General features: G+C 41.0%; 1 protein-coding gene across 5 annotated transcripts in view; it reads right to left on the reverse strand.

Moving 5' to 3' along the window:
* METTL25 (methyltransferase like 25) overlaps positions 1–12,111 on the reverse strand; it is a 73,970-nt gene that overhangs the window by 60,158 nt on the left and 1,701 nt on the right. For all 5 annotated transcript variants that reach the window (XM_084810391.1, XM_084810393.1, XM_084810390.1 and 2 more), the window contains exons 2-3: positions 8,393–8,557; positions 3,010–3,116 (exon numbers count right to left, since the gene is read on the reverse strand). In XM_084810391.1, the coding sequence (XP_084666517.1) occupies positions 3,010–3,116; positions 8,393–8,557 (272 nt within the window). The remainder of the gene's footprint in view (positions 1–3,009; positions 3,117–8,392; positions 8,558–12,111) is intronic.

A 12,111-nucleotide genomic window follows, 5' to 3' on the forward strand; every position in this document is an offset into this window, starting at 1 on the left:
TTCATGAAACCCTGCCTGTTTCTTCTCTGTCCTCTCTTTCTGCCCTAGACTGCTTGCCAGATTTCTAACCTTCTGACTCCTCCATGGGCTCTGTTACCAGGACAGGGCAACTGAATTCATGGAAGTTGTAGCAAAAGAGGTTATGGCCTATTTAAACCACTGCGTGTGTTTTTGTCCTTCCTTTGCTCCCCCTGCTGCAGGCCACAAGGACTGAGCCTCCAAGCTTTTGTCTTACATTCCAACTTAAGTATATATATACACACACACACACTTCAAACTGATATATGTAAATCCGCATGAATACTTTGACTTTTCTAATTAATGTTTATCTATTTTTAAAAGTACAATTTGTAATTGGCTTGGTTTTAAAAACAAGCGGACCCTCTGTGCATGTTGCAAGATCGGAAAGAGCCTTGACAAATACAGAAGAACATTTATAAACACAGACATACATATGATTCTGTGCTTGAAATATATTTATGGAACTGGAAAAAACATATCACTTCTCTTGCAACAAGTTGCATAATCTTTCATTCATTGGAGAGATGGAAAGATACATATCACTATGTAAAATTGTTTTGTGCCAATGTTTTAAGAGTAAGACAGGCAAGTACTGGCAGAGGCAGGAAGACTAACACTTAAGGTCACCTTCGAGCCATACCAGTAAGGCCCTATTTACATGCTGCCTCCAGGGACACGGTCGCTACCATTCTGTGACTGCACCTACACCACTCCTGGGGTAACATCTGCCCACATAAGCCCTATTGATTTGTTCCCTGTGCATAGAAGCAATGAATGGAGAAGGGGACACCCTAATTGCCATCATCACGCATGACATTGGACCTGCCTTGTAGATGACTGTGTCTGCAACAGGGCAGCCATGTGAAGATATCCAAATATCCAAAATGTCGCCATTTATTAGAAGGAGAATGCATGGACTTCAAAGTTATTAAAAAATATATTTATAGTGATAGTTTAAAATATTTCAAAGTGATAGTTTTCAAAATATTTACAATAGCTATTGAAGGGGATAACTTTCAAAGTATTCTATTATGCCTTTTGATTTTGCAATATAACATAATTAACCACAACAGCAGAGTACCTTCTACCACTCTTTTACGTTGTAGGCACAAAGGTGAAGCTAAGGGCAGTATCAGTCCTTTAGTGAACTGGAGTCTCTTAAAAAGCACCCCAAAGATGTGTACTGTTGTAAAGCATGTGTTGTTTTTTCAAAGCTATACATTTTAATTATATTTGGCCTTTTTATGAGAAAGGTTGAACAATCTAATATGAAAAACCTCTTCTTAAATGCTGCGTTTTTGCTTTCATTTAACTAAAACAAAGGCAGTGGTTTTTAATAGCTAGGAGAGATTACTTTCAAGGTAACCAAAAGGCTCTTTCCATGTATTAGGGATCTCTGCAATTTTGAACAAACAATGCAATATCACAGGTACAGCAAACCTATCTGCTGCTGCAGAGAGCTCCAATATTAGAACCTCCAAAGCCCCAGCAGCATGAGCCCAGCAGGATGGAAGAGAAATGGATTGTCAAGTTTTCTTTTTGTTAACTATTTCTCCCAGATTCCTATGGAATCACATACCCAAGGACTCCATTTTACTTTTCAGTGACCTTGACTCCTTTCAGTATTCTCAGATGCCAATGACTCTTTGCATAAACCCACAAAGCTCCTGGTATCCTACTTTCACTGTCACACCACATGCAGAGGTGGAAATCAGCAGTCAAGACTTATCATGCATTACTGGAATGCATAAATCTGGCAATCATTATTGTCAGAGCAATAATGCTTTAACTGTAGGATGGGTTTTCCCAAAGATTAAGAATCTAGATTATAAATCTCTAGTAAACAGTACTTCAGAGTTTGGTAGGCTCCTGACAAGAGTAAGAGGAATACCTCGCCTACCTTATTGCTGGCTAAATTCAGTGCCCCAAACCTACATGTTGTGTTAATCATATGGTTACCAAATATGTCAGTGTATTTTTTATTTAATACTAGCTGAAGGGGTGGTGTGATTTTCATTAGGACAGCAGCACATGGGGAGGGGAGGTTTAACCCAATGAACATCATTACCTGCTGTGCCAATTAGACTGAGAAAAAGGACCCTTGCCTCTCAGCAGCTTTCAATACTATCAACAGTGGTATCCCTCTAGAGACGTTAGATGAGGAAGGTGTTGGAGACACAGCTCTGGGTGACCAATCCCAGGAAGTGATGCTGGGGGATTTCTTCTCAACCTTCACATTTACACTTTGGAGCCCAGAAGGCTGTATTGTATCACCTCATGTTATTAACATCTATGTGAAACTGCTGGGTGAGGTCATCTGGAGATTTGGACTGATGTGTCACCAATATGCAGATGACACCCAGCTCTATTTCTCTTTTTCTTCTAACCTAGGTGAGGCAGTGGGTGTGTTAAATCAGTGCCTGGTCACAGTAATGGACTAGATGAGGGCCAGTAAACTGAAGCTCAATCCAGGCAAGTTGGAGGTATTCCTAGTGAGTGAGTCTTGTTCCCCATTCTTCGGGGGGGGGGGGGAATACATTCCCTATCAAGGATCAAATGCACAGTTTAGAGGTACTTCTTGATCTGGTTTGTCACTAGAGGCTCAGGGAGCCTCTATGGCTCTGAGCACTTTTTATCAGCTTAGGCCAACAGCTACCCTACTTGGGCAGACATAGCCTGGGTTCAGTTATCTGGTGACTGCCCATCTGGATTGCTGCAATGCACTGTACATGGGCCTTATTACTGGGTGGCATATAAATGTGGTAAATAGCTAGATTTCTGGCTTCTGACTCTTGAACTGTTTAATCAAACCTATTTCCTTTCTGCAGAGAACTGAATATGGACCAAAGGCTCTCTTGATAGCCTTACCATTCTGCAATGGGCAGCACTCCTTCAAGAGCTTTAGCCTTGAGTAAGACTTGAACAAGGACTTGAACACCTTTTGGGTGTTGGAGAGAAGATAAAATATTGAATCATAAGAATTCTTACCTGATTTAAGCCGCAATATTTTGCAATGCCATCCACTAGCTCTGACATCAACTGCACTTCATGCGACTTCTTATTATTCATGAAATCATCTGTTTTCATCTCTACATCTGATCAAACAGAAAAATGCAATTAGATTAAAGATGATTGAACTTTACGGTTTTTTAGTAAATGCGCAACTTGTTATAGCAGTTTTGAAAAGCCCTTACCGATCTCTATCAGTAAATTTCAGTTTTGCTTTGTACTGGCTAGTTTTCAATAAAGAAATGAGATAATGTTCACATTATTATATTCTTGAGCTAAAAAGAAAGTTAGGAAAAACTGTATATTACAAGTCCCAAAAGAATAAATGAAAAATGTCATTACAAAATAAATCACATATTTAGTGGCCTTTTACAAAGTATATAATGTCATTTTGAAGATTTATATTTATTTACAATTACATCTCATTTACAAACTACGACCAAGCATAGTTCGCAAATGTGAGTTTTGGTGTTTGTTTAAATTCCTCCCTAGATACCTACGTGAGGTGATATACATGCATGATATAGATGCACTTGGGCATACATCTTCTGTAGTCCAGAGAAATACGTCTATCAATAATGCTGCAAACCAATGACAACATGCTTGTAATGCAAGGGTTTTATTTCCATCTCCAAGGTGTCTGTTTATCAAAGATCTTAAAAAACAATGCAGGCCCACATGTCCCATAATTATTCACATCAGTTGGTCTGCTGCACAGATGAGGGTCAAAAACATATGACACCACTTGATCTGCCTTCACAGGTTAGAATAGGAACAAAGAGGGTGCTAATAAATTTATTTATTTTATTTATTGCATTTATACCCCGCCCTTTTTCCTCTTGCAAGGAACCCAAGGCGGCTTACATTATCCTCCTCCTCTCCATTTTATCCTCACAACAACAACCCTGTGAGGTGGGTTGGGCTGAGAGTGTGTGACAGGCCCCAAATCACCCAGTGAGCTTCCATGGCTGAGCAGGGACTAGAACCCGGATCTCCCAGCTCCTAGTCCAACACTCTTGCCACTAACCACACTGGCTCATGTCTGTGTCAGTGCTGCCCATATTGTTTAAGTGGCGCACCATGCTGATCTGCTCTGTTAAATGGTAACTCCCCTCACCTGTGCAAGATACCAGCAAGAAGAGCAGCACTGGCATGGAAACTAGGGATGTTGCAAGTAATTGGAAAAAGTGTTCATAACAGCTAGCACCTCGTGAGCAGGTATGGCCATGGCCCACGCGCCACGTGTCTGCTGCAATCATCACCACAGCTTTTCCCCTCTTCTACTGCCATCCCAAGGGCCCCAAAATTTAGCTGGCGCAGAAAAATGGGAAGGCAGTGGCTCCAGCAAAACGGTTCTTGCCCATGAGGGCATTGGAACTAAATGTCCCTGGAACATGAAACTAATCATGTCATTTCCACCAAGATTAGAACTGCCACCATCACCTTCTCCTTTTGCCCCATGTAAGTTTTAAGCCCCTTCAAGAGCAGGAGAACAAGAAGGTGGTGGCAGCAAAGGTGGTGGCAGGTACTTTGAGCACCTGTGTTTGCACATGTTCACTTGAAGTACACGAAGAACATCAATCCTTTGTGCGCACTTGTTTGGAGCGCATGCAAAGGATCAAGCCCTTCAGGGAAAACAAGAGGAATGCATGTGCATCCATAATGGAAACTTTCTGCACTTTAATCATACATTAAAACCAATCCACAAAGTGATCCATGCAGTGGAGCAAATCCACATAATACAGAAATGTGGGATGCAGCCCTTAGGTCTTTACCTCAAGAAGAACTGTTCACTTTGGCAGGGTGAAAACCCCCAGCTTTTTATTTTGGCAGAATCGCTTTGATTATCCCTGGAGATGAAAGGATTAAAAGGTGATGAAAGAACCTGACCTCAGTTTCTCACTTTGGACTCTTGGCAGCAATCAACAGAAGCCTTTGAAAACTTTATGGAATAACCACTAGCTCCCTATACATTGACCGTTGCAGGAAAAGACACTGAATATTTTGTATGCTTGCAAGAAACATAACAGTTTGCAGTCTTTAGAAAGATGCATGCCCTCCTTCTTGCACTCCATACATTACTGTCATTTGTCAAAAAACTGATCATCAGGTTGTAACTCTATTTATTCTTTAATAAGAACATGCTGGGAATGATGCCCAAAACGTTGTGCTTATTTAAAAGCATACTGAAAACTGGATTGTGATTATGAGCATCTTGAGATGTTCCATCCCAAAGTCCAAGAGGCATGTACTTTTGAACATCTGGTAGTATGTACAAACTGTCAGCATACAATAAAGATTTTATCAATTGACAGATAGTGTCATAAAATTTAACACAACAACAAAATATGAACAAGGAACAAGTGTGCCATATCTTTTTCTGTGTTTTTCTATCTATTTTTGAAATACATGTGAGAAAAGCTTGATTAAAGTTTAGGTTCCCCTAAACACTGGCTAGGCTCCAAAGGGTTGCATTAAAAAGTTCTGCATGTGAAATGAGACTTTTCTACCTTCGCTTCTCATTTCAGTCCCTTGCATTTCCTGAAATGCTGGTCAGGGTACCTCCCAGAACAGGATTCAATGCAGTACAAAGTGCTGATGGAAAGGAAAATCAGTAAAACCTATACACACATTTTGTATCCTATTTATAGGGGGGTACTACTGAGGACTGTTCTTAAAAAAATATTATAGCAATAATTATATTTCATTAAATGCATTAAAGCCACAAAATTATGTGTGTGTTCAGTGGCATTTATCCAGTTGTGATAGCATGAGGTACAACCACCTCATTAATGCACTTAGGGTGCAATCCTAACTCGGAGGCGACCACCTATCCGATACAGGGCAGGAGAAGCACAGAGGGGATTGTTCCCTCTGCGCTTCTCCTGCCCTGTATTTGCGGCTAAACAGCCGATTTCAGCCATCTAGCCATGGGAAAGCACAGCGGACGAGGAGACTGCTGGATGACACACTGGATGTGTCATACAGGGATTTCCATTTTCCCCACCCAGGAACGCCCCCCGAAGTGCCCCGTTTTGGCTGCTCAACGCTCCTCTTCCGAGCCCGGAGCTTGGGGCTTTTCCACGCTGCCTGCGGTCTCCAAGGTCGGTTCCCAGAAAACCTCATATCCTATGGCCATCTAGCCACTGACTAGCAGTCATAGGATTGCTCCCTTAATTAGCTAAGGCTTCCAACAGACAGATAACTCCAGGTTCAGAGTCCTCCGTCTATCCTATGCCATGCCAGCAAGAACCAGACAGGGCAAGAGGAGGACAGAGGCAATTTCACTTCTGTTCCCCTTTTTAAAATACAAAAAGTAGCTAGCTATGCCAAAGAGCCTGTTTAGCTGACTTATCTTTCAGTGGGTACGGCTGGAGAGGCTAAAGGATACTGTGCAACCCAGCCTCTTTTCTCCCCTCCCCTCAGCAAGCCCCCTTTTCTCCCTCTCCAACTTCTCTTATGAGCAGCTGTGACCTCATAAGAGAAGCTATCCATGGTGGTTGGAAGGGGGGAATGAGGGCAGATCTATGATTGGATCTCCTCCTCCATGCTCATAGCTCTGTTGATGGGCACGGAGGAGATCCACAGCATCCTATGGTGCCCCAGGCACTGTCTAGGGGACATAGGATTACTTTCTTAATAACATTAATTTACACACCAAAATACTCTGCTTCAAATGCAGTACTTTTAGGATAAAGGTACTTATCAGATATTATAATATCAATTATTGCTAGCCCACCTGATTTCATGAAGTCTGAAAGTATACTGACGTTTGGCCTGAAAGGTGCCAATAATAAGACAAATCAGTAATACCAAATATCATGCCCAGATATGGATATAAATTTCTTTTCTGCAGAATAATCTTGGGTTGGATCCAGACTACAGTAGTTGAAAATAGTTCCCACTGAAATCAGTTAATCACTTAAGTCATTGCTAACTTTTCATGTTGATTTCAATGGGATCTAAATCCAAGGTCTGGATGGATCCAACCCCTTATTACCAAACCATTTTAAATCCAAACAACTGATACTTGAAGGAGGCAGTTTCAAAGATGCTTTGGTTGCAGAATGTTGAAGCACTCTATAGTTCCACTGATGTTTCATGAGTCTAGTGATCTTTGGGGATATAGAAACAGCTGCAACTTAATTTTTAAGAAGAAAAAGACACTTTTGTAAATGTAACCCTAGCAGTGGATAACGTGTTTCTAAGCTATTTCAGTTATTTCTAAAACAGTCTGTGCAGCTCTTCAAAGTAATCTCTGAAGCATATTTTTCTTCTTATGATAAGGAAAATCATGAAAAACACATGTAAGAATTTTCAGCACAGTATGTTTGAATGTTGTAAAATTCCTCTCTGTGTGCAAGTTCCTTTTTCAAAACAATGCAATTTGTTCAAGAACATTTCTCAACAGTTAACAGATGTGCCTCTTTTCTGGAATACAGAAATGAGTCTAGGAAAGTCTGGAAAACATTCAACATTTAAAGGTCCCAGCGATCATATGAAAAGACCTTATTACAATGCTGAATTTTGGTACTGGCCTCACCAGTGACTGCCAAGCAATTCCATTCTGGTTAATGAGCTTTCTGTTAATATTAAATACAAGACATTTTTGATACAGTTTGTTCCGTTTTTATAATTTCAGATTATATTACAATTATGTGTCCATTTACAATAGATCTCTCTACCATTCTCTGTAAGTTTTAACATGTTAAGATAGGAAGAAAGTCGGCAGTTGTGAAAAGGTAAGCTGGTCCCAATTGCCAAGGGGCAGCTAAAAACTGAGTGTGAAGTTGAGAATGTAGGACCAAGATGTAAGAAGCATTAAATATGACATTACTACTGGCACAGTACAAGAACCATGTTACTAACTCTGTTGTCTCGGTATGGTTTTGACTGCTTTCATTTTTTGAACAGCAGTTCCTAGTACAGTTCCAAAAGCAATTTGACATGTAAAATTCAGGGTGGATACTGTTCAAGGAAAAGAAATCGGATGTTTTGCTGGGGTTATATATATAAAAAAATCACATACAGCCAAAAATATGGCTAGCGAAATTTAAACTGATGAACAAAAGTAGGAGGTGCCAGTATTGACAATCAAGGAGATAACTAAGACTGCAGTCCTCAGCAGACTTACCTTGGGAATAAACCCCATTGAACACAGTAGGATTTTGTTCCAAGTAGACATTAATAAGATTGCATTGAACATAAGTTTTAGAATAGATGTTTCTGGATTGCTTAGAGAAAAGACACAGCGATTGTAAAAAAGAACAAAGGAATATTGTGTATGCAAAGCAAGAGTAAATGAATAGTAAGGAGAAGGATTTAAGAAGATATACAAAGGTATTCCAAAGGTATAATTTACCAGATCTTGACTGCTGTTTCCTGTTCAGTGTTTCAAGCATCTGTTCTAAAGGGGTACACACTCCAAGGTTTGGCATGGAGTAGTATTTTGCAGCTAGAGCAAAAGCCTGCACATTGACCAGCCTCTGAGAATTTTCACAGAAAATGTTGCGAAACTCACAGCCATCTGTGTAGAAAGAAGAGGAAAACAGTCAATAGTAATGAAAAAGTGGCATGGGCAAAAAAAGAAAGAAAACATCAATAACAGAGAAAGACTCTTGCTTACATTAACTGATTTTATATTGCTTCATATTTTAATTTTACTTAACAGAATCTGCATAGCAAGCTAGATCAACTATTCCCTGCATTCTCCCTCAGAAGACTTAGAACGCTCATTTTTGTCTTGTTTATAATCCACTTGTCTAAAATGAATATCTTAACAATCCACACCCTACTCTAATCATACAATATATGTGGCAAATGGAAGGACATGGCTACAATTTTATGCCTTTTTGACTCTTAGTGCAATCCTATGCATGTTTAGACAGAAAAGAAGTCCTACAATTCACAGCATGCCCCAGTCAGCATGGCTGGCTGGAGCGATGCTGGGAGCTGTATAGCTTTTTTCTGTTTAGACATGCATAGGATTACACCCTAAGAATGTTGTGAGTGCATGGAACTTGCTCTTCCCTATCCCAGTATACTCTACTTCGCAAGTCTGCAGTAGAAGGTAGCAGGAACATGACCCTGCTATTTGGGGCATGGATTACTAAATTAGTAATTCTAAAATAACTTATTCACTCAGGAAACTATACAAACACTTGCATTTTCTCTACTATAACTGTTAAGAGCTTTTCTCTACATGCTCTTGTTGTATGAATTTGGTACATCGATAAAGGTGTGAAATTGGTTGATGATAGAAATCATGATGGAACATAACATAGGAGCAGGTGTAGGTGGGACCCAAGCCATGTAAAGTCACAGGATTCAAACGTCTGTGGCTCCTAACCAAAGAAAGAACAATGCCTATATGTATGAAACTGCTTTGGCTCCATTACAACTTTGTAGGCTTTCAAGGAAAATACATTTGCCCCCCAAAAGCATCAAGAGTGATTATTCACTGATGTAATTAATCATTCATGCGTCATTGTATATTGTGTCTTTTGTAACTTTTTGAACACTTGAGGCAGAAGAGCCAGCATAGGTGGAAGAAGTGATCTGATATAGTTAGATTACCTTCTGTTCACTGGAATGCTTCCGTATAGTTTAAATATTTTCTTTACATTTGACGAATGCTTAACATAGTGCCACTGATTTACCATGAAGCAGGATGCAGGTTAAATACTGAAAAGGCCACATTTGCCCAAAACAGTAAGCCAGAAATTGTATTGGTAATAAACAAACATGCTAGTGCCTGATACCTGATCACTCTCCACTTGGCTCCTCATGCAGAGTTAAGTGGCTAAGGGCGCAATCCTATGGGGATAGGCGGCTGCCTCCAAACTCAGAGGCGACAGCCTAGCCAATGCAGGGCAGAAGAAGCACGGAGGGGATTGTCCCCTCCATGCTTCAGCTGCCCTGCATTTGCAGCTAGACAGCCAATTTTGGCTGTCTAGCCGTGGGAAGGCGGAGTGGGGGAAGCAGCTGCCGGACAACACATAGGATGTGTTGAAAAGCCAGATTTCATTTCCGCCTTCCCCGCCCCAGAATGCCCGCCAGAATGCCCCATTTTGCCACTCCATGCTCCTCCTCCAAGCATGGGGCTGTTCCAAGCTGCCTGCGAGGCAGTACGGAAAGGGGGGAAGGTCAGTTCCTTGGGAAACTTGGGAAACACGGAGCATGGGCTCCGAGGTTGGTTCCCAGAAACTGACATATCCTCTGGCCATCTAGCTGCTGACTAGTGGCCATAGGATTGCTCCCTAAAGTAACCAGGAACTTACCAGCAATAGAAGGCTTAGTGTTATGTCCAAAACTGAAATCTGGCTTTTCACTCTTAAAAGCCAGAATCTGGAAGCCTAGGAAGGACAAGCCAGGTGTCTCGGTTGAGATGGAATGGTAAACGTCCTATCACTGGCATGTTCCTGGTTATCTTCGCTCCCATTTGCAGAAGAACCCAAGTGTAAGCAATTGGGTAGTGAGCACCAGCATTTATTGATTTGATTTGTATCCTCCCTTTCTACAAAAAAGGGCACTAAAGGTGGCTTACAAGCATAATTAAAATTGATTAAAACAATAAAATACATTAAACTACAATAAAAACAAAAATTAATCTATTACAGAATAAAAAATTAAAGAAACAGCACCCAACCCAACAGACCCGCTTACAGGCCAAAGACTTTCTTGAATAAAGCATTCCTTGCCTGCCAAGAGACAGCAGAGCGGGAGTGTACCTAGAGAACCTGCTTGCTCATTTCTTATATGTCAAAATTCTCAGCAATTTTGGCGTACCAATTTTTGCAAACATGCCCAAAGAAGCAAAAACTTTAAAACAGAAGGGTGCAGGCGTACATTTTCTTAAACACACAAACACAATTACATTTTTACATTCTGAAATGGAAAATGGAAAATAACCTCTTAGCTAGCTAGCTCACTTCTGATATTCAAACAAACAGAGGCAGTCTTCCTACGAAAAAGGAAAGTTAAATGCTCACAATAAAGTTAATAAAATAAAATGCAGAGGGATGATCCCTTTACTTCAAAGCTTGATGTGAATCAACAGAGACTGGATACACAGAAAAAGATTTCATCACCTTTGACAAATCATGCTGTGAGTTCTGATAAGTAGAGACAAAGCCACAGCTTGAAACTCCTAGAACATATATACTAAGCAACTACAATGCCTACTGGTATAAAACAGAAACCAAAGGGAGTAATCCTATGGTCACTAGACATTGTCTAGAGGGCCATAGGATTTTTCGGTTTCTGGGAACCGTGCTCCCCGTCCCCTCACCTACCCCCTCGTGGCTGGGGCAGTTCTCTCCATGCTAGCTACGTATGTCTCCACGCTCAGAAATGGAGCGCGGACATGGGGAAAAGGAGACGGTCCCTGGAGGGGGAAGGTGACTGCAGAAGCTGCACTACGCAGCTTCCCATGTGCCATATGGCCTCCTCCCCTCCTCCTCCAAAGCTCCCCAGCTTTACAGGCAAAACCATCTGTCTAGCCAAAAGTGCAGAGCAGCTGGAGCATGGAGACAAGCATCGCACTGGATAGTCTTCAGCCTCCAAGTTCAGAAGCTAACAACGATCTTCATACGATTGCACTGTAAAATACTGCCCATAGGGGCAGCAGAACAGTAAACTGTTAAGCATACAGAGAAAACTATTTTTCATCTACAAAAGGAAAGGAACAGGATGCTGGTCTCAAAAAGACTAGACATCAACAATGTAAGTAAGGTTATTGCTACAACCATTACACCCAAAGAGAAGTCAATAGGACAGTACTGAAGAGACACTACAAATCCAAAATGTTCTCCACAAACTTGGAAAAGCAGAGGCTTGGCCCCCAAGTTTACCTTGGATCCATCTCATTTGCTATGGCAAGAAAAGCAGATGAGGCAAACACTTCAATGAACAGTGACGCTTAGACTGTAATTCTATGTACACTTACTTAGGAATAACCCTGAATTGCAGTGCATGATCTGTGAAATGAGGCACAGGGCTCGGGACAGAGAAACCAGCATGAAATGAAAAGCTACTGAAAATGGTAGAGCGGGAGAAAGAATAAGAAAGTTGGCAATCCCT

The sequence above is a fragment of the Heloderma suspectum genome, chromosome 7 (assembly GCF_057233095.1).
Source record: "Heloderma suspectum isolate Gila_16-S chromosome 7, 16-S_ref, whole genome shotgun sequence".
Taxonomy (NCBI): domain Eukaryota; kingdom Metazoa; phylum Chordata; class Lepidosauria; order Squamata; family Helodermatidae; genus Heloderma; species Heloderma suspectum.